General features: G+C 61.5%; 1 protein-coding gene and 1 non-coding gene across 2 annotated transcripts; both read right to left on the bottom strand.

Annotated features, from left to right (window-relative positions):
• Window positions 1–1,395: 1,395 nt before the first annotated feature.
• Window positions 1,396–1,469, bottom strand: TRNAN-GUU (transfer RNA asparagine (anticodon GUU)). Its single transcript has one exon. It is a non-coding gene; the product is annotated as a tRNA-Asn (tRNA).
• Window positions 1,470–3,885: 2,416 nt separating this feature from the next.
• Window positions 3,886–22,477, bottom strand: LOC126042869 (maestro heat-like repeat-containing protein family member 2B). Its single transcript, XM_049810601.1, has 33 exons — window positions 22,349–22,477; window positions 20,400–20,565; window positions 19,914–20,012; window positions 19,201–19,352; window positions 18,724–18,867; window positions 18,110–18,202; window positions 17,546–17,615; window positions 17,321–17,434; window positions 16,784–16,857; window positions 16,340–16,459; window positions 15,217–15,324; window positions 14,867–15,023; window positions 14,445–14,605; window positions 14,032–14,173; window positions 13,291–13,343; window positions 12,744–12,851; window positions 12,376–12,495; window positions 12,052–12,174; window positions 11,056–11,217; window positions 10,706–10,828; window positions 10,318–10,385; window positions 9,837–9,972; window positions 9,636–9,731; window positions 9,080–9,184; window positions 8,731–8,854; window positions 7,897–8,003; window positions 7,303–7,455; window positions 6,044–6,189; window positions 5,635–5,797; window positions 5,147–5,340; window positions 4,395–4,532; window positions 4,099–4,210; window positions 3,886–3,924 (listed from the first exon to the last, which is right to left on the bottom strand). The coding sequence occupies exons 1-33, from the start codon at window positions 22,361–22,363 to the stop codon at window positions 3,886–3,888; spliced, it is 3,885 nt and encodes a 1,294-aa protein (XP_049666558.1). The 5' UTR covers window positions 22,364–22,477.
• Between the last annotated feature and the right edge of the window lie 4,215 nt (window positions 22,478–26,692).

Raw genomic sequence — 26,692 nt, 5'->3', positions numbered from 1 at the left:
TAGTGACGGCCGCAGGGACAGTCCCCGTCCCCCCGCCTCTGTCCTCAGAACGCGCAGGTCTGGACTGGGAACGCACGCATGGGCAGAGAGCTGCAAGAAAAGAAAGAAATGGCTTTGCTGGCTGCAGGGCTTCGCACCAGGGAGGGGTGAGGATCTTCCCAGACCGCCCCAGCACCATCAGCCTGTGCTGGGCTGTACTGGCAAGAGGGAAGTCAGTGGCATGAGGAGAGGGAGTCTTCCCCTCACCGCAGCAGTGGGAAGACCACCCTGGGGGACTGGGCCCATCCTGGGCTCCTCAGTGACAGAACGGCAGCAATGCGCTGGGGCGAGTCCAGCACAGGGGCCCTGAGCTGGCCAGGGGATGGACATGGGCTCTGCAAGGAGAGCCCGGCAGGGCTGGGGCTGGGCAGCCCTGACAAGAGCCGGCCAGCCCAAGTCACCTCTGAGCGGTCCCCAGCTGCCTCACGGAGGGCAGGGAGAGGACGGAGCCAGGACCCTCTGGCACGTGCCTGGCAGCAGGATGAGAGGTGATGGGACGCAGCCCCCAGCACCCGGCTGGGACGGACACTGCCTCCAGCACGTATCAGAGCCCAGCCTCCCACCAGCCCCTCACCTCTGAGCGCTCTCATCCTCCGGATGGGCAGCAGGATCCCACGGATCGACACGCTGCTCCTCCAGGCAAAAGCCATGAGAAACTGGGGCAGCACCAGCCCCAGGAGGAAGACGTAGAGCCCAACCATTGTGACCTCACAGAGGGCTCCGGTGACATGGGGACATGTGCTGGGGACGCAGCAGCACCCTGGGGACCCCCCCAGGCCCAGAAATGCAGGATTTTCCATCACTGGAATTTGCTCATGGTCCTCAAACAGTTTTAGCAAAGACTTGCTCCAGACAGCCCTTCCCAGCTCTGTCCCTGGGAAGACCGGGACTTCTTTTCTCTCTCAAAAGAGAAGACTTTTCCTTTGGCAGGGGACTGCTACTGGTGGGGTGTCCCAGGCCCTTGTGCCTGAAGGCAGGAGTCTGGAGAAGAACAAGCAGCAGTGGATGGGGATCAAGTCAGGTGAAAGGCAGAACATTAAAATAAAGAGTAAAGAAATGAGTCTTATGACCATCAAGAAGAAGGAGAAATGTTTTTGGAGCACGCTACTGTTAGTGTCTTTAGTGAACGTAGAACTAAGGCAAATTATGTGGCGGGTTGAGCCCAGGTGGGACCTAAGCCCTGCTCCCCAAGCTTGGGCAGGCAAAGCAGAATAAGGAACTGGTGCTATCAGTTTTCCTTCCTTCCTCTGCCTTTGCTGAGGGGACTGAAGAGCCTGGGTTTTCTTCTAGAGCCATAGGATGCTTTGGGTTGGAAGGGACCTTAAACAAGGCTAGAACACTGTGGCCTAGGCGAGGCGTCCCTGGGTGGGCTCGAACCACCAACCTTTCGGTTAACAGCCGAACGCGCTAACCGATTGCGCCACAGAGACTCCCGAAGGGAGCTCCCTGGGGCTTCCCAAGGGCAGGCAGATGTTTGGCCGTTGCCAGGGAAGCGGAGCTTCCTCACGCGTAATGGTGACTTGGGAAGAGAAACACCACAACCCTCGATGCCCACCCTTCATCCTCGTCTCCCTGAGTGACGAACCTCCCCTCTCACGGCATTCCTGCGAGCAGTCCTGTCCCATTCCCTGCCCGCTGCAGACCACCCACCTGCAATAGGCAAAGACGGGCACCAAATTAACTCCTCCTGGAGCCTTGCACAAGTGCTTCGACCTCACGAAGCACAAGAAGCAGCGGTAGGGCAAGACGGGTTCCCTCCGAGCCCCCCTCGTACAAATGCCTGCCCTTGGAGAACGCCCAGCTCAGCCGCTTGCCCCGCGCCTGGCACACTCAGCTCCCAGGACTGCCGGAGCCCTCGGCACTGCAGGTGCCCAAAGGAAGCTCCTGGCCCCAGCACCAGGCCTGGTCGCCGGCGTAGCCCACCTTCTTCTCACATGGGTCAGCACAGGTGGGGAGGGCTGCCAGTCTCCTCCCTTGAGGCGGTGCTGCCTCGGATCGGTCCCCTCGGCTGTCACTGTGCCCTGGTTTGGGGCCCGCCCTTCCCTGAGGGCTGCCTCGGACTGGCCCCAGGGGTCAGGCTGCCCAGGTGCGCCTGAGGTGATGCTCTCTGGGATTGGCCGCCTGCTGCGGGGTGCTGCCCGCCCTCCCCTGAGGCGATGTTTCCTCCGATTGGCTGCAGCAGATTGCTCCTCCCATCCAGTGATGGGTCAGGCGGCTTATCAGGCACCGGTGCTTTGCTCTTGCCAGCTGTGATTGGTGGAGCTGGCATGCCCCGCCTCCAACCAGCACACTCCCGGCAGGGGGCCCAGCTTTTTCCCCTCTTGCCACCTTTCCTGCAGGCCTCGAACCTTGACTGGTGGGTTACCCATCGATCACATGCCTTGCCCCCGCCTCCTCAAATGCGATTGGCTGTCCTGGGCCCACTGCCTCCCCAGGGACTGCTGGGTGGAGGTTGCCAGGCAACGAACTCCACCTTTAGGGCTGAGAGCCTGGGAGTGGAGCTGTGGGCCCCGAGGAAAGGCTGGGAGTCATCAAAGGCGGGTTTGGACCCTAAACCCGAGGATTTCGGCCCGAAACGTGAGGCTCTGGGCACCGCAAAGGATAGGCGCGGTGCTACAGATGACGCTGGGGACCCTGCGAAGGAGGGGAACCTCTTGGTTCCTCTGCCCTTTGCCCCAGGGTGCCGTGTGTGGGGCAGGACTCTGGGCTCGGGGAGAGGGAAACTTCCTCTGGCTCACGGGCAAGGCTGTGCCAGCCCAGAGCACGCAGGAGGTCGCCACCTCTGAAGAGCGGGACGAAGGAAGACTGGCCAGCTTGGCCCCTGCCGGTGCCCCCGCCACAGCAGGAGCCCCCCTCAGCCTGCTGCTCAACCCAGAAAGGGGCTCCGTTCCCGCTTAGGCCCTCACCTGTACCAAGGAACACCTTTAGGAAGGACGGGGCAAGGCGGAAGCACGTGCTTCGCTTGAGCGAACTTTGCAGAGCGTTCCGTTTGGATCACGCGTGTGGTGGGACCCGCGGGACAGGGGGCTGAGGCTCACGTGGGCTCGCAGCCGGGCCAGCGTGCACAGCAGCCCAAGGGACAAAACCACGTCTCTGCTGGTGGCCTCCCTGTGTGGAGCTGCCCCTGCCCCCTGCAGATGTGCAGAGGCTCGCTGGGCGTGAGGAACAGCACCAGTGGGGCCTGCCTGGGTTAAGGGGCAGGGGTCCGATGGGCCAGCCAGATGCTACTCTCCGTCCCTCTGCTCGGCCCCTGTGCCATTGCTGACCCTTTAAGGTCCCCCCGCCATTCCCCACTCGTCCCCCAGTGCCCCCCTTCCGCCCCCTGCCCACACACCTGTAACCTCCTGTGACCCCCTCGGTTCCCCCCAGTGCCCCCGACTCCCCCCAGCGTGTCACTGGGCAGTGCCCTGGGGGGTCCCAGCGTGACGGGACGCCGGGAGGGCGAAGCCTGCTGTGGCGATACGGTCGGGGCTCTCCTGGGCCGTTCCCTGCACCAGCGCGGGCTGGTGCTGGAGGTGGTCATGCCGCGGTGGGAGGGGTGGCGAGGGGATCCCCATGGGCAGTGGGAGGGCACGGCAAGGCCCCAGGACCCCCCGGGGAGACCCCTGCTCTGGGGTCTGTCCCGGCATGACTCCATTGTCCCCAGCCCGGGAAGATCTGAGAGGGGCCCCGCAGCTGGCAGCCCCCAGCCTCGGTGTCACCCACACGTTGTCTCACCGACCGCCGGGCTGCGATTAGGGAAAGAACAGATACGCTCCCCTTTCGGTGTCTTTTGATGAGCTTTAATTAACTCCGTGGTGCTGGCTGGGGCCAGGTATTGCGGAGGGATTCCTCTAAGTGCCTGCCTCACTTGGAGGTCCCTGTCGTCCTGCGGTCCCGAGAGATCTGGAACAACACCACAGGCAGTGCCGTGGGGACCTGGTCCCGGCCACGTGCTCCCCTGGCCACCCCGCTCCAGGGACCCGTTCGCCAGGGATCTTCCCACAGAAAAAGACATCCCGAGCAGCAGTATCTCAGTAAAAGCCCTCTCACCCCTTCCTTCCCCATCTCCTGCCTTACCTCAGCAAAGCAAGCTGTAGCTGTCACCCGCAGTTTAACTGAGCAGGAATCCAGCCACGGCAAGAGGTTCTTCACCAGACAGGGGGAGACGAGCCCAGCGTGCAGCAGGATGCTGTGCAGGGGTCACAAGCGAGGGACACACAGTTACCCAGGAAGGCCACAGGCCGGGCCTCCAAAATTCGCTTGCGCCGACGCAGACGCTATTCTTCAGCTCCCGACGGCTTCCAGGGTCCAGCGGCCATTTCCCTGGGCACAGCCCTGCAGGAGTTGGCCAGATGCATCCCTGGTGCTCTTACCGGGTCAGGAGACGCACCCCCTCAGGGTGAGCCAGGGGGTCTTCCAGGCGAGCCCACACTGCCCGATTCACGAGCAGCCGCGTCCATTTCTGCACCATGCATCTGCCCAGCACCAACTCTATAGCTGAAAGGAAAATCCTGGCAAAAGAAACAAAGCGCAAAATAAGCAAACCCAATCAAACAAAACAAGTCCAAATAGCACCACCGCCAGAAACCCCAAGAACTCTCAAATCGCAGCAGGTTAGGGGAAGACTGATCTGCAGCAGAGCTAAATACCCCTGGAATGATGCTTCACAGCCTTCCAGACTGCAGCTAACGACACTGGCATTTTCTTCATGCCCCAGACCCACCGAAGCAGAAGAAAACCCACGCCTCTAGACTGACTCCACGCTAGGTGTCAACCGAGGCCAGCACCTCATACCTCTTCCCACCAGCCTTTGGCCAAGAATGACACCAGTGCCCGCAAGAGTCACTGCTCCAGCGGGGGTCCGTTGAGGGAGCGCAATGCTATTGTGCACGCAAGGGTATGCAGGAGGCAAGAGGACGGCCGTCCGCAGTATGAGCTGCGTAAGACCTTCCTGCGGGGGAGCTGGAGTTTCTCCATGAAGGAACAGAAGTAAAACCAAGTACGACGACCGCCTTCCGCATCTGGGAAGTGGGGCAGGCGAAGCCCTCCCTCAGCCCCACAAAGGCACGTGCCTTGGCACGGGGAACTGAAGCCAGCCCCTCCATCTGCCCCTTCGGCTCCTCACCTGCACGGCTTCTCCACATGCATCGCGCACTCGAGGAACAGTTGTCTCCAGCTGCTCATGAGCAAAAGCCGCCTCTCTGCACCCAGCATTTCACTGGCCCACCTGAGGAGGCTGGGAAGGAGGTGGGGAAGCAGTTGCCTGAGCTCCTCCGTGCTCCTCAGGGCAAGCACCACCTCGGAGATGGCACGGGTGATCTGCAGAGAAACGTGACCAAGAACCACCTGTTCAGGGAAGGCCTTTTCCCACCAGCCTGGTTCCCCCGCCTGCCCGGGGTGGGGGGTCACTGTCCGCACTTGTCACTTCTGTGACAGCCTTGTGGCTCAGGAGTACCAAACTGGCCTGGCTCCCCACACTCCTTGAGGCTGGCCCAGCACAGCGCCCTGCGAATCTCCACAGGCACCCCCAAAGGGCACCTGACTCCCTCGCGCCCAAGCGTGAGTTAGCAAGCAGATGCCAAGCTGCAGACATGTGTCTGCCGTTGAACGTACCGTCAGAGTCTCCAGAGCAGTCTGACGGTTGTGCCGCTCACAAGTGGAGGAGTCCGTCCCCAGGCGGTCGCTTCCTGCTCTGTTTAGTTTCTCCACTAAGCCCCTCAGGATCCGAATCCCAAGGATGCTTCTCCCCAGGCTCCTCCACAGCTCCACCGTGTCACTGCAAGGGAAGAGACGTTCACCCCTGAGCCCGTATCCTTGCGGTCCTGCGGTGCCCTCAAACCTCCTCACCTGCAATGGGGCTTACGACGCCCTACTCACAGCAGAGCCACAAGCACGCAGTCTTGCAACACTCCAGACTGCTCGGGCAGAAAAAAAAGACCTGCTTCTCAACCGGACCCCCCCAGGGCAAGGAAGCTGCAGGGTCCCTGTTTGACTACAGTGGGGAGGTGGGTCGTGCCCATACCTGTCCATGAGCAGACTCTTCTGGAGGAGACTGCTGATTACAGGCTCCTGGTGAAAGCGGGCGAGGAGAAACACTGCACGGAGCAGGAAGGGCCTGTGGGTGCTCTGCTGCATGTAGCTGTACAGGGTGTTCAGGATTTTCGGCACCTGAATGGAAGAAGAGGAGAAAGAAGGGCTCCTTTACCCCCTCCTGCGGGGCCCGGACACAGTCATTCGGCACACGAGCGATGCCTGCTCCCTTGACGCAGAGTCCAGATCCGGCTCGAAACCTCACGCCTTCCACCCTGCCTGACCCTGGCTCACATCTGGAGCCCAGCGTGCTCTTGGCAATCGTGCACCTGCATGCACACACGCACACGCATGCACACGCTCACACGCACAGCCTCGGCCGCTGCATGTGCCTGGGCCCAACCCTATGAGCAGCTGCGTGCCCTGTGTGCACACAGAGGACACGGACCCGCTTCACGCTCAACGCTTGGCTAGCTCTCCCCATGTGTCTGTAGCGATGCAAGACCACGACCAAACACGCTCTTTGAGACCCCGCAGATGCCTTGCAGGGCCCCTGCAAGGGCACGTGTCTCCTTCCAGAGGAACCCCGTTCTCCAGGGACGCTTTTCCTCGCCTCTACCCTCCTGAGACTGAGTTAGCCTGCACTGCGTGAGCCACTGGTGGCCCTAGAGCCCAAGTGGAGCGCAGCAGAGCGTGAGCGGAGGAGAACAGGAGCCTTGAAAGGGCAGGCACAGCACGAGGCCAGAGGCTCCCAGGCTACAGATGGGCAGCAACTAGTGGCTAAAGGAAGGGCACCTCACAGGCTGGGTAACACCACAGTCGGGGAAAGCAATGAGAGCAATGAACAACTATGCAACCTGTGGAAAACCTAGCATGCCCAGCAAAGCTCGGAGTAGATGGAATTGGGGACCAGTGAAGAACGAGAAGGGTGAGGTGGGTCCCAGGGCAGGGAGGACTGACAGTGACCCCAGAGGAAGGGGAGGAATGGCAAGGCTGGTGCCTCCCAGTGCCTCACTCATGGGAAGGACCCGGACCAATGGCAGACTTTGGACAAGAAGTGCCCATAGCCTTGTCACCAGCTGGAGCAGGCGCCAGCAGCGGGTGCTAATGCACGACTCGGACCCTCAGTAGCCCCTGAGTAGGCTCGGCACACAGGCGGCATTTCTCGAGCCCGTGCCAACTGCACAGGGTGTAGTGCAACAGCCAACAGGAGAAAAGACAAAGTCTAATGGAAAAAAATCTCTCCCTTACCTCCTGGACTATCTCCTTTCTGCATTCCACCAGGAAGATGAATGCCCACTTTCTCACTGCTCTTGCACGTGGGGGCTTGACAGGCCGCAAGCTGTCCAGGATGGCGGTCAGAAAGTCCACAGCCTGTGCTGCAGGGATGCATCTGCAAACGGCCTGGAGAGAAGTCAGGAACAGGAGAGCCCGCATCACAGCTCTGCCCCAGCGATTCGGAAAGGAAAGGCAACTCGACGGGACTGTTAGTTGAGCAGTCACGGAGTTGAGCAGGCTCTTGACCCTCCTGCTGTGCCTACAGTGCTGTTTACATCTGGTGCAGCTAACCGATTTGGAAGTGCCTACCCCCTTGTTGTTTGCTTATATACCAAATTGGTATTCTGACAAGAGCACTCACGCACACACACGCGTGTGCAAACGCACACATCATGGTGTCTGCTCCAGCGTGCCTAAAGGACGGTCTTGCCTCAAAGCCTCCTGCTGCTTGCTGACAACAGCTGTCCTGGACAGCCCGCTCTGGAGACAGAGACTCTGGACGGGAGCAGGGAGACGTGCAGGAGCCCAGGAGCTGGGCCCCCACCCCACTGTTTCGGGGCCAGTTACCTTTCGTATTTGGGTACAGGTCTCCGCGAAAGTCTCGGTGTCTGGGCTGTTCAGCTCCTCACAAAGGCACCGGATCTCATCTGCCTGCGGCACCTTCATGCTCTTGGCTGGAACAAACAGCAGGACAGGAGTCACGTCTACAGAAAGCCAACCTCTGGCCCCAGATACCAGTAAAGGAGAACCCCCGTGGTGGCAGGGAAGGCCACAGGGAAAGCCAGGGCCCTCCTGAACTTGGGGCAGCGGGATTTCCTGAGCCCGATAAATGGCTGACAAATCCCGGGCTGGAAAGAGCCCTCTTCCTCCTTAAACCATTTGCTGGGGCTTCAGGGTTTCAGCAGCCTCTGCTCCTAGCAGCTGCGTCCCCTATTCCCACACAGGCCACCATCATCTCTGGGAGGCAGGAAACCTCCCTGTGACTTCCTCAGCACAGGCAGACCCTGCTGCCTGAAGAGGAAAGGGTGCAAACACAACCCTTTGCAGCACGCTCTGGGCCTGCAGCTCAGATCCCTCCTCCCCGCCCAGTTTGCTCTGGGCAGCAAATTGGTTTTCTCTCTTGTGCTCCACAGGAGATTTCTTCCCTGCCAGGGATGACTTGGGAGACTGCCCTGACCACCCAACCTCACGCACGCCCCGGGGAGGTGGGACTCAGCAACACTCTCTCAGGGATCCTTCCTGAGATGGGCAGGGGGGCAGAGGGCTAACAGGGTGGGGGCACAAAACCAGCCGAGCACGTTGCCTCCCCCTTCCCTCCACGGGCCCGCGGTGGCACCAGGCCAGGAAGGGAGGGAGGGAGGATCGGGCTGAGCAAGGCTGGGAAGCGCCTGCTCTCCTCACCTTGCATTTGGAGAAGGTAGCCAAGGCAGACCCATGCCCTCTGGCGGCATGTGGCCAGGCAGTCGCTGGTCAGAGACCCCAGCAGTCCCACCAGGGAGCCGAACTGCTTGTAGGGACATCCTCTCTGCAGGGGACAGCAGCAGGAAAAAGGTTGCAGGCAGCCCCAGCGCCCGCTCGCCTCTACTGCCCAGCCTGCTCCCTGGGCAGCGACCAGGCAGAAGGGCAGGCAGAAGGGCTGCCCCGTAATCCCAGGGGCCCCGAAAGCCAGCACCCAGCCGGGCAGGGCTCCTTTCCAGGGCCACGAATGGTGGGAATGGGGCACAAGGGCACGCGGAGGGTCCCTACTCACCGTGAGCTCACATCGCTCCTTGCAAGCGGCCAGCACGTGGGTGCAAACCCGCAGGGCTCTCTCCCGCTCCCATTCTTTGGCCGAGGTGAGCCAGCCCTTCAGGACCTGGGGCAGGGGGCATCTCGCTCGCAACAGGAATCTTTCTCTCCCCAAGATCCCTCTCCCTTCTTCTCTGGTCCCTTCCTGGCGCATCCCCCGCCCCACCAAGAACCGGCCCTGCAGCCTTCACCGCCTCGCGCTCTGCAGCCGCCTCTGCCCTGCGTCAGGTCTTGCTTCCCCGCTGGCGTCTCCCTGCTCCGGCCTTCCCCCCAGGGCTGCTCTCGCCCAGCTCAGGGCTGGCTCTTGGCTTTCCCTCCACCAGGGCCCACTTTGCTGCCTGTCCTGAGGCTGCAGTGGCCGGGCGCTCCTGACCCCCGGCCCCGGCCAGATGCACAGCCCCAGAGCAAGGAGCCAAAGCCCCATTTGTCTGGAGGAAAGGTATCCACCTCCTATCACCCACCAAGGTCTCGATTCTCTGCCCTGGCAAGGCTTTCCCTGTTGCCCCGTGGCTACTCACGTGGACCACGTTGCGAAAGCAGGCAGAGGTCGCCTCAGCCTCCAGAAGGGTTTCTATGAGGTGGCCCAGATCTTCCATGCCTCTCCTGTGCAGAAGCTAAAAGCAGCAAAGGAGAGCTGAGGCTATGCATCATGGGGGCTGCCAGGGCATGCTGAGGTGGGATCCTGACCCACAGATGGGCAGGCACTGGCCGCTGGGTACCTCCATGTTCACAGCTGCCCTCACACTCTTCCTTCCCTTTTTCATCTGCTCCTCGGAAGGATGGGACAGAACACTCTGGCAGCACACTGCCAGCAGGTTGCGATTTTCCTTCCCACTCAGAGGTGGCCTCAGCTTGCTGGCCAGAGGAAAAAGGGAGACAAAACAGAAAGGGGATTTACTAACCCTCTCCAGGGTGGCTTAAACCACAACTGGGTCCCTCCTAATCGAGGGCCCCAAATCCAACACCCCCAGCCCACGCCAGCGAGCACTGCCTTCAGCTCCAGCAATTCCTACCTCCGCCCAGGCAGCAGGCAACCCCTCCACCCACCAGGTTAAGGAACCCCTGGGGCTCCCTTCTTCTGGGAGACACCTGGAATGGGGAACACCCTCCCCACTCCACAGCCCCAGCAGCTCCTGGCCCCATGCTCAAGCTGGGCTGGGGCACACTGGGAGTGCCCAGAGCCTGGGGAACAGACCTCACCTCAACTCCTCCAGGGCATGAAACACTCCATACACCAGGGAGTCCCAGGGCTCCCTCTCTATCCAGTCCTGCAAGTCCCAGAGACAAGTGCAGAGTTGGCAGCGGGCAGGGACACGGGACAGCCCTCCCGCCGCCCCGGGGACAGGCTCTGCTGCCAGGCCTGGGCAGACGCTGCCCCATCTCCCCCACGGAACCCCAAAGGCACTGCAGGAGGGACCCTGCTCCTCAGCCACAGCCACCCAGTACCAGCACCCAAGGGCCCCACCGGCTCCAGACACAGCTCCAGGAGCTCGCGTGAAGCCGAGAGACCATCGTGCCTCTGGGGAAACCAGGCTGATGGCGCAGCCCAAAACTCCCCCGTGTGACGGCTCCAGCTACGGACACTCACCAGCAGGGTCCGTGTCGCCTCCTGCTTTGAGGAGAGCTCAAAGCTGCCGCAGTCGCCCACAGCCTGGATGGCACAACTGACCTCGGCGATGCTCTGCACCAGGGCGAGCTTGAGCTGCAAGTCCTGAGGCCAAAGAGAGCAAAGCACCCCTTGAACTCTTTGAAGGGCTGAGAGGTGGAAGAGGAGCATGGGCAGGAGGAACCCACGGAGAACTTGCATCTGGACGTTGAGGACAAACCCCTCCTTGGGAGGTCTTTAGGAAGAGACCGCCCATCTCGGTACACCCCAGCCCCGAGGGGCCGGAGCTGGGGCACCCAGGCATCCCCACCCTACGCGCCCTGTGCTCCTACCCTCTCATTATCTCTGGAGAGCCTCAGGATGTTGCCCATGATGTCTTTATCCACGCAGGTGAGCAGCTGCTCCTTGGGGGCATGCAGTGCGATGCCGCTGTAGGTGCGCATGAGAGCAGCACGAATGGTCCAGGTTCTCTCCATCTTCTGCCGCCGCTGTACCTGTGTCGACAGAGATGCCCTGAGACATCAGCCCCGGGACTCCTGTGGCGGGCTCCTGCGGCAGGCCCTGCCCCGCACCCTCGCCAGCTTCCTTGTTTCCCCCAGCAGCTCCCCAAGCTGCCAGTGCTGCTGGGGCTGGGAGTTGTTCCCACCCCGCAGCTTGAGTTCTCTCTCTCGGAGAGGGAGGAGGTGCAGCCAGCATCGCACACGCTGCTGGCTGTTATACCACTGACTCGAGAGGCCGGGGAGCTGTCTGGAACCTTTCTGCGGACAGGTACCCGACATAGCCTGTCACGGTCCTGCTCAGAGCCGTGCAGCCGGTGCGGGTCAGTGGCGCAGATGAGCCCGGTCTGCTCCCCTCCCCAGGCCAGGCTGCACTGCTCTCTCTGCAGGGCCCTGCCCTGCCCAGAAAGGCTTCCCCACAGCCCCCAGGTGGGGAGCAGAGCCAACGAGACCTCGCCAGGCTCCTGCTCCCAGCCCTCAGCTTTGAGGAAGGGGCAGAGTGTCACACTGTGCCCACCCCCTTGTCACCAGCTCCTGCTGAAGTTAAGTCAGGGCAACGTGGCTGCAAGCAAGCAAGCAAGCAAGCAAGCAAGCAAGCAAGCAATTGCTGCAGCTGCCCCAGCTGGGTGGCTCTGATCCACCAGGTGCCAAACCCCATCCTCTCCAAAGACACCTCAGGGGCCAGGATGTCCCCTCTGAAACACAGGTCTCGGGTAGGTCTTCCAAGAAAGTTAATCTAAAGGCAGCTGCCACAGGGTGGCTGCTGCAGGTGTAGAAGTGGAAAGAAGCCCAAAAAAGGAAAGCCAACCAGCAAGCCCCTCGTTCCTTTACCTTCCAGCCTGTGGAACCCTGGTAGGACCAGTCTCTGGTGAAAGCGGCAGAGAACAGAGTCACCCTGTCCAAGATCAGGTAGAAGTGGCTCTCGGCAGCGTGGGACACAACAGAAATCATTCCCTGCAACCACGGAGAAACGGGGAGTTGGTTCCAGTCCAGGCATTCAGCCGTGGCCAGCGACAGTGGCCAGGCAGGACGTTGCAGCAAGCAGGAAACAGCAGCAACGGGGAAAAGCAAGGAGGTCTGGAGCTGGGCCAGCAGCAGCCCTCCCTCTCCCCCAGGAAAATCCAGGGGATGCTCAGGACAGGAGTGTCACCTCACCTTGGCCTCAGACAGCTCCACAGGGTTTGTCTCCCGGAGGAACCTCAGCACCTGCCCTTGGACGTGTCTGAGGTCCTGACAAGCTGCCAGCACTGTCCCAAGAGCCTTGTACAGGAAAAGCTGAAAGAGAAGGAGCCGAGCCCGAGATGCAGTCATGGCCTGACCCGTCAGGAGAGGGCTGGCCCCAGATGGACCCCACCACCTCCGGGAGCAGGCAGAGCCAGCCACGATGCCAGGCTGTGGCCAGCCGCTGGGGCAGCCCAGGGGAAACGCCTTTTGGGGACGAGGGAAAGGAAAGCAGTGAAATCTGGCTGCGTGGGCAGAGCACCAGCGCCAGCTCCAGCCCCAGTGCCGGGCAGGACACATACCTTCTCCCAGGAGCCGGCAGCAGAGCTGCCCAGCCGCTGGCTCAGCTCCTGGCTCAGGCCTATGGTCCAGGCCTTATCCTCCACGGGCTCCAGCGACGCTCGCAGAAACTGGTGTGAACGGGAAAGGAAGCGAGTGTTCCCCTGACCTTGGCCAGGGCCCTTTCCACGCTCACGTGTCCCGGGATGCTGCGGGGGAGAGCTGCCGGGAACGGCAGTCTCTTCCCCCACCCCACCCAACCCTCTTTTCACCAGCTTCCCTCTTCTCCTAACGCCTCATGTGAGACCCCCCGGCAGGCCGGACTCAGAGGAGGAGGCAGTGCTAAGGCGCGTGCCACAGCGTTAGAGGGCGTTAGCCATCAGCCGTGGCACGTGTGCAGGCAGCAGCTCCTCTTGGGTGGGCAGGCACCTACTGCCGGGGGAGGCGCAGGGTGCTCAGGAGGTGCCCCCACCTCCTGGTGCCTACACAGGCAGCCCCCAGCTTCCTCCCACAACTTTGCTCCCTCTTCTCCCCCCTCGATTTGTGAGACCCCCCGCAAGGACGCTGTACCTTAAGCACACGGCGCTCCCACTCTGCAGAGGCCAGGGAGCTCTCAGTTCTGCCTAGGAAGCAAGAGGAAGCAAAAGCTCTCGCAGCTATTTAAGCTCACACCAAAGGCGAGTCCGGCGCTCTCCTCTGCAGTACGACCTCCCAAAAGTCCCAGGCCATCAGGCTAGAGAGGGCCTACGCGAAAGCCCTTGCGAGGCCAAAGACACAGGAGGGATCCCAGGGGCGGTCGTCAGAGGCATTGACTCAATCTGGGGAAGGACGCACTGGCCGCAGCAGATCCCCACGGAGCGACTGCAGCTCCCAGAACAACTCCAACCACCCAGTCCCAACACACGTTTTCTCCCGAACCACCCATTGCCTTTTGCCCATTTCCAGCCCTTCTCCCAGGCTACTGCCGGGGACAGCTGCGGCAAACCTCGCCTGGCCTGGGGACTTGGTCCTCCACAGCCGAGGGCTGCACCCCCTCCAGGAGCACCAGTCCCGTCCCTCTCCCAGACACCATCCTTGGGTGATGCCAAGACCTGCCCTCCGAGGGGACATCAACGGCCCTGCCCATCCCCTGGGCTGAACTGATGCCAGGGGACAGCTGCCCCCAGCCTCAGCACCGGCTCCCTGGAAGGGGAAAGGCAGCGGAGCAAGGGCTGGGGAACTGGGGACAATTCCCCTCCGTCGCGCCGGGGCAGCTGCGTTTTCCTGCCCCCCTCCCTCCCCTCCAGCCTCTCCCTCCCACCTGCACTTTACCTTCCAGGTACTGCAGCAGGAGGGGGATCTCGGTCGCCCACGCCGCCCCCAAGCCTCTGTGGATCCTGCCGTGGAGGGCCTGCAGCAGCTGCAAGGCAGCAACCGCGCGTTCGCGGCTCGGGTAAGGAGCTGCCGCCACCACCTAGAGGAGGGCAGGAGAGAAGGGTCACTCCTGCCGCCAGAGCCACAGCTTCTCCCAGGAGGGAGCTCGGTGCCGCTTGGCTGGCAGCAGGCAGCCGATGGCTTCACCCAGGGTGCTGCCAGCCCTGAGAACGGAGCGGGATCCCTGATGGGCTCGGGCATGCTGCCTCCTCCTTGGGGGCTCCCAGCGCTGGCCTCAACAGCATCTCTACCCCGGGATCTCCCACCACCCCTGGCCAGAAAAGCTCTTTCCCCAGGGCCCCGCTACTCACCAGCAGTCGAGCCAGCAGGGCCTGGGGAGCCGGCAGCCGGGCTGTGGGGAGGCAGAAAGGCTGGGTGAGCCGACGAGCCTCACGCCTCCGATAGCCCCACACAGGGCGGAGGGCTGAGAGCAGCTGCGCTGCAATAGCGCTGGCTGGGGGGCTCCCCAGGGCTGCCCAGCAGGAGATGAAGGCAGCTCCAGCACGGCCAGGAGCGAGCCCCGGCTCACCAGGAGAGCGCTGCGAGCAGGAGAGCCAGGCCTCTGCGCCGGGCACGGGGCCACGCAGGGCAGAGCCCCTCGTGCCCAGCAGCAGAGCCTGTCTCTGCCCTTTGCTTTTCCTGGGCTCCTGCTCAGGGCTGGTGGGGCGCAGGGAGACGCGGGCTGGCCTGACCCCTGGCCAAACCCAGCAGCAGCACTCGCTGGGGCTCCTACCTTGCTCCTGGGAGTCCGTGGCATCTGGCTCCTCCTCCTCCTCGCACCCCGCTCTCTCCCGTCTCTCAACCAGGGCTCGGAGACAGCGGGAGAGCGGGATCAGCATGCCGCTGTACTGGGCTGGCACCACGTACTGCAGCAGCCTCGGCCACAGGAGCTGCAGAGAAGAACCGGGCAATTCGCCACACTGGCATTTCCGCTCAGCGCCAAGACGAAAAGGACGGTCTGCATTTCCCCGAGCCTGGTGCGCTTCAGCGCAGGAGGGGACAGGTTCAGGGCATGGGGGAGCACACGGAAAAATGTCCTGAAGGCAAGAAGTGGCCACAGCAGCAGGACAGAGGGCAACTTACTTTGGTCATCCCTCTCAGAGTGACGTCCAGTGAGCCCACGATGTCCAGGCACAGGGCTCGAATTGCTCCATCCTCTGGGTTTTCCCAGGCAAAAAGGCCTCCTGCCACCTGTAAGACAGAGTTGGCAAACCCCCAGTTACCCTCAGCTCCCAACTGATGAGGCTCAGGCACGCCTCACCAGTGCTCCTCTTGCTCCTGTGCCTGCCTCCCTCCCGACGGCCAGACGGACCCAGCTCGAGGACCGGGTCCCAGACCCTGGGAAGGACTGGGAAGCCTGGGAGCAGACAGTGCCGCTGCTTGTCTGCTCGGTCCCCTGGGGCCCAAATGCTGCTGTCGTGCCACCAAAGCAGACCTGAGGAATGTGCCCTTCAGCAAGGCTGTGCTCAGTGCCAGCCCTGGAGGCAGCACACGCAGCCCGACGACGGATGTGGAGGAGCACCCGGAAGCCCTTTCCTTTGCCCTGCTCCCAAAGCAGAGCCTCCCCGAGCCTCAGAGCGACGCACATGGATCTCCCAGCTACAGGGAAGGTGCGGCCAGAGGGAACGTCCTCGGCGAGTCAGCGGGAGGCTCGGCCATCCCCAGCTTTCACCTCCTGGGCACCCAGCTGAATGCTGGGAAATGCTCACCGCAGGGACTGCCAAACGGCCCGTCCCCTTGCCAGAAGGGATGTGGGCCCCCAGACTGTTACTGGATGGGCCGGCTGTGCTTTGGAGGGCCAGAGCACGAGAACACCACAGAAAGCTCCTCTAGCCAGGCCCACCTGTCTGCACTGGCTGTGTTTTGCTCACCGTCCAGCAGCATTTAAGGATGGAAGATGTCCTGCCCCTACAAGACCCTCCCTTTGCAAGGCGGCTTTGCCGAAGGCGCCTGTGGGCGCAGCTCGGCACCACAGTGCCGGGTGGCATGCCGAGGTGTAAACCCACATCATCCACCGACATCTCCACCAACATCGGCACAGACGCCCACGAGGAACGGCCATTCGGAAGCGGCTCTGACGGCAGCGCCAGTGCCGATGGCTCTGCAGCATGGAGCTCGCCAAGGCCAAGGCCGCCGGCAGGAGCTCTCAGCACGGTCCAGGCGCTGGTCAAAAAAACCAGCCCTGGGTGTCCTGCTCCGCCCTTACCAGTCTGCCCGAGGTCCGGCTGAACTCGCTGAAGATGTGCCCCACCACATCCCATGGCCAGCAGCTCTGGGATCCGGAGCTGAGCAGCTCCCTGCTGAACTCCAGAACTGCCCTCCGCACCTGCCAGGGGAGAGTGTGGTTATGACCCTCCTGTTCAAAACCCAAAGGGTTTGCGCCTTTGTGGCTCGCAGAGAGGTGGCAAGGCCACGGCAGAAGCTTTCGCTCCTGGTGTCAGGGCTGGGCTTCAGCACCAGGCTGGACGGGCATTTGCCCCACAGAGCGCAGAGACCTCCCCGCTCTGCCCGGCCAGCTCTCCCCAGGGACGAGCCATCAGCCACCACCTGGGCAACGCGCCAGCACTTCCCCAGGCCCCCTGGCTCTGTCCCAAGGGAAAGGGTTTCTCTGCCTCCCCTGGCGGCACCCTCCCTTCCCAAACCAGTTCACCTGGGCACTGGGGTCACTGCACAAGGGGCGCATGGCCTCCACCAGCTGGGGCAGCTTCTCTCTCGCCGCAGGTGCTGGAAGAGATACGGAGAGGTGTGCATTGAGGCAGAGCCCCAGTGGCAGAAGGGATCCCCTGAAGCTTCCAATGGGACAGAAGAGCGGGGCCTGACTGGCTGCACGGGAGGCAGCGGCGTAGCCGGAGCAACCCCGCTTCCAGAGGCACGGCTATTTTACAGGGACCGAAGCCTACGGCAACACAGAGAACAAGAGAAACAGCACGGGTACGAGCAGCTCCTGTGCAAAGCAGCCCACCTGCCCGCCCACCAGCCTGCCCGTGTTACAGAGCTTGGAGTGTCGTCCCTGGTGTGCCGGCATTTCTAAGTGCCGGGGGACAGCCCTGTTGCAGGGCCATCAGCTCGGCTGGGGACCCGCTCTTCGCAGCTCCCTTTGGGTGCAGGTGCACCACTTTCGGCCCATTCCTGCTGTCAGCCCAGCAGCCCCAACCCCTGCCTTGCGTCCCTGGTCTGTGGCACTGACCGTCAGCACGGGCCAGCACTCCCAGCAGGCCCAGGGCTGCCACGCGACCGGCCTCACTCCCACCGCTCAGCTGGGAGTGCAGAAACACGCCTGTCTCCTCGGGGCGCATTCGTGCTGCGGGGAAGAAATCGCATTCTGCATCAGCAGGCAGCTGTCCCCAACAGCCAAGGACAGGGAGAGAGCTGCCACGGCACGGCGGGCCATCGCCCAGTCTCCTCTCCTTACCCTGCAGCATGATGCAGCGGGACAGCACTGCCTTCTGGGCCGGGCCAGGCTCCTCGGTCACGTCAGAGAGCTGCGGGAACAAGGTCCATTTTAGAGAAAGTGGCGTCAGTGCCGAGAGGGACTGAAAAGAAACGGCGCTCTCCGTTCTCCTCTCCCTGGGCACTCTGGGCATGGGACCCACAGCTGAAACCCAGCCCACCCCACGGTGGCCCCGGGCACACACAGAGGTTTGCGGCAGCCCAGGCTGCCCAGGAGCTGAGGCTGAGCAGCGCTGAAAGGCTGCCCTCAGGGTGCTGGCGCTCCAGAGTCCTCCTGCGACTTGGCCGAGAGGGAAATGGCTGTGGCAACCGGGCTGCCCCTCAGGCCCGTTCGAAACAGCCAGGATCAGGCCTCCTGCAGCCTTAAGATGGCACCCGGATCGAAGTCCTGGCGTGCTCCAGGCCTGCAGGAAGGTCCCAGTGGAGGAACGCCCTGCTCTGCCCTGCCAGCCGGCAGGTCTCTCCCCTCCGTGGCAATCACGGGTGCAGGCCTCAGGCTTGCGGCAGGGTGCAGGGCTCCCCTTACCTGGCGGTGCACAGCGGTGCTGATGGCAAGAGCCGTGCCCTGCGGCATTGGGGTCTGAACTCCCTCCAGTATCTCCAGGACATAGCTGAGGCTCTACAAGAGAACGGGGGGGAAGAGGAGGCTAAAGCCACCTAAAGGCACTTGGGAAGGGAGAAACCCAGCACACCTGGGATAAGGGGAGCCCCTCACATCAGCTCCCAGGGAAAAGCCCGATGAGCAGAGCAGCATCAAGAGGGTCTCTTTCCTCGGAACGGAGCCCGGGCTCGACAACTCAGTTTCCCACTCATCAGACCTCGCCAGTCGCAGCATGGGACTGGACATGGCCCTGGGCATTCGGGCAAAGCTCTTCCTGCACGCAGAGCCCCAGGGAGCTGGCAATGCCTCCCTTCCTGAGCAGGTGAGCCCCAGGGACTCTTGCCTCCCTCCCGCCCTGCCCCCGGTTTCTCCCTTTCTGCCCAAAGAGCCCAGAAAACCCCTCGCCTCCTCTGCTCTTCCTGTTCCTTCTCTGAGGGCTTCCCACCTCCTCCTGGCACCCCACAGCTCCCCACTGCCTCTTAGCACTCGCACAGACCCACCCAGCAGCCACGCACGCCGGGCCCTGCGCAACATCTCACCTTGGTGAGCCGGGAGGTGTCTCGGACCTCCTGGTATTGCTGCAGGAGCCAGAGGAGCTGCTCCCAGGTATGCTCTCGGTGCTGCTCCTCATGCAGAAGGACCCCCAGCATGGCAGCCACTGCCCCGAGGACAGCCTGCTTGTCCTGAAGAGGGAAGGGAGAGGCTCCGCTTGGAGGGCTGAAGGTCTGCCTAGTGCTCAGCACCCCCTGGACACCGGTCTGCCCTTCCCACTGGGAGGGGTTTCCCTTTCCCTTCTGCCCTGCAGAAGAAGGGCTCGCTCCAGAGGAGAGAGAGCACTTCCCCACCCCACCCTGCTACCCCAGCCCTCCCTGCAGAAAGGCCCCAAGGCTCGGCTGCTTCCCGTCGGGAAGCCCCCCTCCCCTCGGCCCTCTGCTCGCACCCCACTGGGCACAGACGGACCCAGCGCCACGGACATCCCTGCTGCAGCCCCGGGCGTGGAAAGCAGCACTTCTCACCTCTTCCTCCTTGCAGTCCAGCCAATTTGCCACCACATAGCGGAAGACCGGGTAAATGGCTTCACAGAACTGTGCCGCCCCCTTGCGAGGGAAGGGGCATTGCTCCCAGCTGCAGAGGTATGTACCGACTCCTTGCGACCATTGCTCCAGGACTGCACCAGGACGAAGGAAAAGGGAGCATGTGAGAGTCTGCAGCAGGGACGGTACCTTGCATTCACGCCCAAGCCTGCTTTAAGGACAGTCCCAGGCTCGGCAGGGCTCAGCCCAAGACTAGATCTGGATCCGAGGGCAATCTGTGCTCTTGAGGTGCCTGGATTCAAACGCCCCACCGTTTCTCTCCTCCTCACTCCCATCGCACCTTCTCCTCCTCAACAGCCCCTTCCCCTTCAGCATTTCTCACTGCACACCCTTCCCTTCCCTTTCCCTTCCCTTTTCCCTTCCCTTCCCTCATACTCGCCCTTTCAGAGCAGGGAGTTTAATCCCAGAGGGAAGCGGGGGAACAGAAACCGTGGGAAGGGACCCAGGAGTTTCTCCGTGCAGCGCTGCCGCGTCCTGCCCACAGAAACCTCCTGGCCTTCCCCCGCTCCTCCTACACACTCGCTGCAGTTTGGGACTGCCGCGGGCTCACAGCCACCACGTTCCCTCTGAGATCACATGGAGGCATCGAAGGCCGCCCCTGCCCCTAGGACCCCAGCCAAGGAGCCGACACTCACCACTGCAGACGGCATGCAGGACCTCGCCGCTCCCCACCTGGGTCAGCACGGTGCGCAGGGCGAGCAGCGTCATTCCCACAAAGGGGATGCACCGCAGGGCTGCAGAGGAGGCAGGGACAGAGGGACCGAGAGGGTCGGTGAGAGACACGGGAGACTGGGGGCCATCCCTGCCAGGGCTGGGGCTGCTGGGCCACGCAGGACGTGCCGGAGGGCGTGGGACGGGCTGCCTTCCCCAGGGGGGAAGCCCTCTGGGGAAATGGGGAGGACGGTGCAGGGCCAAGACCCCGCGGGTTTGTCTCCAACAGGTTCCCACCCTTTGGGAACTGGCATCGGGCTGATAAGGCAGAGCTGCCGACTGGCCCTGGCACGGAACAAGGAGGCACGGCAACTCCGTAGCCCCCCAGTTCAACACAGGGCATTTAGGGAGGGCGAGGATCCCTTCTCCTTGTTATCACAGATCTCTACCCAAGGCCCAGGGTGCCATACCATATCTGCGGGCCATTTTGCCCAAGGTGAGGAGCACAATCTCATCAGGGACCTTCCTCATGGCCTTCAGGTGGCTCTGGAGCTCGGACATGACAAAGTGGAAGTGGGAGCGGGCCAGAGCTACCAGGACGTCACTAGCGGCCATCTTCACGTCACCTGTCACACCCTGCAAAAGCGCCACAGGTTAAACACTCCGGAGAAAAAGGCTGAGGCACTAGGGCAGGCTGAATGACCCCATCTCCTCTGCAAGACCCCTCGGGACAGCTGTGCTCGGGGCCGAGCGGCTGCTGCCTCTCGTACCCTGGGATAGGCGAGCAGTTCCCTGGCGAGATGAGGGAGGCTTTTCCCCAGAACAGCCCTGTGCTGCTGCCCCCCCTCCCTCTCCGTGCAGGTGCCAGGAACAAACTGCCGCAGGCTCAGGGCCCCCCTGGGACCTCTCCGTGGGGCTGGTGGGTTGCCACAGCTCTTCCTCAGAGCAGGACAAACAGTGTTGAGCTTGAACCCAGCTGTCGCTCAGTTAGAAACAGCCCCGAGTCTGCTTCTCTGCACAGGTCCCTGCCTCCCTGTGGAGTGATTGCTAGAAGTGACTTATCACTATGTTCCCCGCGCCCCCTTGAGGGAAGGCAAAACCTCCAGGGTGGAATGCAGTGGACACGCGAGGAATTGGTTCCCTAGTAATTCTCTGTGCAACGTAACCTGCAACCTTAGATGTTAGCAACACCAAGGGGGTTTGGTGTGCTGACCCTAAGAGAAGTAACACGGAGGGTGGAGCGGAGCGGAGACGCCACGGCCAGTCTCTGTGATATTATCGCAGGGATAGGGAACTGGAACGATAGGAACGGTAGGTCCCTGCATTGAATCCACGGAAGCAAGGAGGTAAAATCATGGGGGTTCTGTCGACCTACCGCCCTACTTCTGATTTATCTCCTAAGTGCCCTGTCCTGGGGTACTGACACGCAGAATCACGTCCTCTGGGTGAACTTTGCCCATTATAATACCAAAACACACCTCCATCCCAAAAGCTACCCGCCTCCAGAGTGCAACCACCCCTCACTGAGCCTGCGCTCTGAATTTTTTTCTAGCATGTCCTTTTAAAAGCAAAGCGAGAGAACTTAATACCAATCAAAGTAAAGGCATGCATGACTAGAGTCGCTCGAGCTCCACCTAAATAGGAAAATCGTATAAAAAGGCCCAAAGAGAGGGGGACTATTAGGGAAGATACTGTCGTGGACAAGTTGGGAGGACATCACTGCCTTCTGGGGTCAGCTGACAGGCTGAACCTCTCTTCCCCCCAGAGGGACACCTCTTGGGTGAGATTCGAACACTCGGCTGTAGCGAGTGCTTTCCCGGGAAACTTAGAATTCTTTAGAGCTCTTTTTCTTCCAGACTTCAATGCGCTTGTAGTCGACTGTATTATTATTTGCACGTGCCTTGCAGACAGTGTATTTATCATCGGCAATCCAAAAGAACCCGTACTCCTGTTGCTGTAATAAACTGTACTATTCGTTAAAATCTAGCCATGATAGTTCATTGAACGCAACCAAGCTCCTTAAGTCTGGCTGTGATAGTTCCTTGAACGCGACTAAACTGAAAGTACAGTGCGCTATTTCTGCGACCGTAATCGTGATGGTTCAACATACTGAACGCGACCGGACTTACGGTGCTGAATTGGGCATCACCCAGAACCTAAGCCTAGCCGCCCCCAGCCCCTCTGACATCTAAGGACAAGCTGGAACGCAAGGGGGGGTATTTTCTGCCTAAAGTCTTTACCCTTTAACACAACACTCCCCTCTCCAAATTCCCTGCCATGACGAGCCCCCAGAGCCTCTCCCTTAGGACCTCTGCTGGGTCTGAACAACCGAGGAACATCTCTGCGCCACTCTGTATTTCCCCCAAAACCAGGGGCAGAGGCAGGCTGCTTGGGTGGCCTTGAAAGAGAACAAGCTCACCTGAGCTGCTCGCATGTCACTCAACGCCTCTGCTATCAGGCGGTTCACAACGCCACTCGTCAAACAGCCGTCACCTCCCCACAGGACGCTCTCCAGCTCCCGGTACGTCTCCACTCGGTCACCCTGGGGACAGACCACAAAGGGGAGTGATGGGACTTGCTTTGCCCTTGTTCCCAGGGAGCCACGACAGAGACCTGCTGCCCTCCAAATCATCTGCGTGACACAGGCACGAGGGACGACTTGCAGGCATGGGTCAGGACAGCCACGGGGAACAGCAGGCTCTTCCGTGGCGCCTCTGACACTAGCAGACAGTCAGAGAGGGAGATCGACTCCACCGGGCCAGAAGGCCACGTGGGAGCCTGGGCGGTCACTCCCGAAAACGGGGGACGGCGGAGGTCAGGGGGAAAGTGCCGGACAAGGAAGGGTGTGACTGTTCACTCAAGCCCTGCCTAGATTTTGGCTAACCCAGCTCCTGCTAAGGCCTGGTGTATGCTAGGAGCAGCACCATTAGGTCAAAGCGAGAGCACCGTGTAGGCAGGACGGGTGGCCAGAGAGAGCTAAAGGGCCATGATGCAGCCATTACCAGCTGCGGATGGCTGTCTCCGGCAGCCATTGCCTTTTGTCTGGCAGCTTCCTCAGAATCCACTAATGTAAGGAAATGGTAGAGACCCAGCCTCCAAGCTGGACGGTATAAAACATCAGCTTACTCAAAAAGCTCTCCGTTGGCTCATAGGTTCATAGCAAAAAAAATTCTGGGTTTTTTGCTCATAGGGGCACGATATTAAGAGTTACAGATTATAAGTTATGAAACCTTACGACTTGACTGGTGAAGGAGTGAATTCACGTGATAGACGAGTCTGGGAGAAGGGAATTGAGCCCCTGTCATGTTTTTCTATTGTATTTCTTACTGAGCTCATGAAATAAGGTCAAAATCACAGCGTATGTTGTCCTGTCCATTTGAGAGATCCAAATGGACGGTGACAAAGGGGAAGGCATGGGAACGAGACCACGCCCCGAGGAGGGGAAGCCGTGAGCACCCTGCGCCTTGGGGCCCAGTGTTGCTCCTCGCACGGGGCAGGAGCCCCAGCACTGGGAGCTCCCGGGGAAAGGAGTGGGGAGCAATGGCATTAGTCCAGCTTGAGCAGCAGGATCGACGCCTGGGGACAAAGTGCCTGCAGGAGGGCAGAGGTGCTGTCAGGTGAGACGCCCCTCTGCCACGGCACCCGGGGAAGCCAGGGGCATGGCGGGGAGCCCTCAACCCCCACCTTACCTCATGGTCTTGCAGTCGCTTTAGCAGAGAAGTCCCGACGGCCACAAAGGTAGTGACGGCCGCAGGGACAGTCCCCGTCCCCCCGCCTCTGTCCTCAGAACGCGCAGGTCTGGACTGGGAACGCACGCATGGGCAGAGAGCTGCAAGAAAAGAAAGAAATGGCTTTGCTGGCTGCAGGGCTTCGCACCAGGGAGGGGTGAGGATCTTCCCAGACCGCCCCAGCACCATCAGCCTGTGCTGGGCTGTACTGGCAAGAGGGAAGTCAGTGGCATGAGGAGAGGGAGTCTTCCCCTCACCGCAGCAGTGGGAAGACCACCCTGGGGGACTGGGCCCATCCTGGGCTCCTCAGTGACAGAACGGCAGCAATGCGCTGGGGCGAGTCCAGCACAGGGGCCCTGAGCTGGCCAGGGGATGGACATGGGCTCTGCAAGGAGAGCCCGGCAGGGCTGGGGCTGGGCAGCCCTGACAAGAGCCGGCCAGCCCAAGTCACCTCTGAGCGGTCCCCAGCTGCCTCACGGAGGGCAGGGAGAGGACGGAGCCAGGACCCTCTGGCACGTGCCTGGCAGCAGGATGAGAGGTGATGGGACGCAGCCCCCAGCACCCGGCTGGGACGGACACTGCCTCCAGCACGTATCAGAGCCCAGCCTCCCACCAGCCCCTCACCTCTGAGCGCTCTCATCCTCCGGATGGGCAGCAGGATCCCACGGATCGACACGCTGCTCCTCCAGGCAAAAGCCATGAGAAACTGGGGCAGCACCAGCCCCAGGAGGAAGACATAGAGCCCAACCATTGTGACCTCACAGAGGGCTCCGGTGACATGGGGACATGTGCTGGGGACGCAGCAGCACCCTGGGGACCCCCCCAGGCCCAGAAATGCAGGATTTTCCATCACTGGAATTTGCTCATGGTCCTCAAACAGTTTTAGCAAAGACTTGCTCCAGACAGCCCTTCCCAGCTCTGTCCCTGGGAAGACCGGGACTTCTTTTCTCTCTCAAAAGAGAGGACTTTTCCTTTGGCAGGGGACTGCTACTGGTGGGGTGTCCCAGGCCCTTGTGCCTGAAGGCAGGAGTCTGGAGAAGAACAAGCAGCAGTGGATGGGGATCAAGTCAGGTGAAAGGCAGAACATTAAAATAAAGAGTAAAGAAATGAGTCTTATGACCATCAAGAAGAAGGAGAAATGTTTTTGGAGCACGCTACTGTTAGTGTCTTTAGTGAACGTAGAACTAAGGCAAATTATGTGGCGGGTTGAGCCCAGGTGGGAGCTAAGCCCTGCTCCCCAAGCTTGGGCAGGCAAAGCAGAATAAGGAACTGGTGCTATCAGTTTTCCTTCCTTCCTCTGCCTTTGCTGAGGGGACTGAAGAGCCTGGGTTTTCTTTTAGAGCCATAGGATGCTTTGGGTTGGAAGGGACCTTAAACAAGGCTAGAACACTGTGGCCTAGGCGAGGCGTCCCTGGGTGGGCTCGAACCACCAACCTTTCAGTTAACAGCCGAACGCGCTAACCGATTGCGCCACAGAGACTCCCGAAGGGAGCTCCCTGGGGCTTCCCAAGGGCAGGCAGATGTTTGGCCGTTGCCAGGGAAGCGGAGCTTCCTCACGCGTAATGGTGACTTGGGAAGAGAAACACCACAACCCTCGATGCCCACCCTTCATCCTCGTCTCCCTGAGTGACGAACCTCCCCTCTCACGGCATTCCTGCGAGCAGTCCTGTCCCATTCCCTGCCCGCTGCAGACCACCCACCTGCAATAGGCAAAGACGGGCACCAAATTAACTCCTCCTGGAGCCTTGCACAAGTGCTTCGACCTCACGAAGCACAAGAAGCAGCGGTAGGGCAAGACGGGTTCCCTCCGAGCCCCCCTCGTACAAATGCCTGCCCTTGGAGAACGCCCAGCTCAGCCGCTTGCCCCGCGCCTGGCACACTCAGCTCCCAGGACTGCCGGAGCCCTCGGCACTGCAGGTGCCCAAAGGAAGCTCCTGGCCCCAGCACCAGGCCTGGTCGCCGGCGTAGCCCACCTTCTTCTCACATGGGTCAGCACAGGTGGGGAGGGCTGCCAGTCTCCTCCCTTGAGGCGGTGCTGCCTCGGATCGGTCCCCTCGGCTGTCACTGTGCCCTGGTTTGGGGCCCGCCCTTCCCTGAGGGCTGCCTCGGACTGGCCCCAGGGGTCAGGCTGCCCAGGTGCGCCTGAGGTGATGCTCTCTGGGATTGGCCGCCTGCTGCGGTGTGCTGCCCGCCCTCCCCTGAGGCGATGTTTCCTCCGATTGGCTGCAGCAGATTGCTCCTCCCATCCAGTGATGGGTCAGGCGGCTTATCAGGCACCGGTGCTTTGCTCTTGCCAGCTGTGATTGGTGGAGCTGGCATGCCCCGCCTCCAACCAGCACACTCCCGGCAGGGGGCCCAGCTTTTTCCCCTCTTGCCACCTTTCCTGCAGGCCTCGAACCTTGACTGGTGGGTTACCCATCGATCACATGCCTTGCCCCCGCCTCCTCAAATGCGATTGGCTGTCCTGGGCCCACTGCCTCCCCAGGGACTGCTGGGTGGAGGTTGCCAGGCAACGAACTCCACCTTTAGGGCTGAGAGCCTGGGAGTGGAGCTGTGGGCCCCGAGGAAAGGCTGGGGGTCATCAAAGGCGGGTTTGGACCCTAAACCCGAGGATTTCGGCCCGAAACGTGAGGCTCTGGGCACCGCAAAGGATAGGCGCGGTGCTACAGATGACGCTGGGGACCCTGCGAAGGAGGGGAACCTCTTGGTTCCTCTGCCCTTTGCCCCAGGGTGCCGTGTGTGGGGCAGGACTCTGGGCTCGGGGAGAGGGAAACTTCCTCTGGCTCACGGGCAAGGCTGTGCCAGCCCAGAGCACGCAGGAGGTCGCCACCTCTGAAGAGCGGGACGAAGGAAGACTGGCCAGCTTGGCCCCTGCCGGTGCCCCCGCCACAGCAGGAGCCCCCCTCAGCCTGCTGCTCAACCCAGAAAGGGGCTCCGTTCCCGCTTAGGCCCTCACCTGTACCAAGGAACACCTTTAGGAAGGACGGGGCAAGGCGGAAGCACGTGCTTCGCTTGAGCGAACTTTGCAGAGCGTT

Source organism: Accipiter gentilis, chromosome 9, assembly GCF_929443795.1.
Source record: "Accipiter gentilis chromosome 9, bAccGen1.1, whole genome shotgun sequence".
Lineage (NCBI taxonomy): Eukaryota > Metazoa > Chordata > Aves > Accipitriformes > Accipitridae > Astur > Astur gentilis.
The sequence above is the reverse complement of the archived record's forward strand: the minus strand, read 5'-3'. Positions and strand labels throughout refer to the sequence as shown.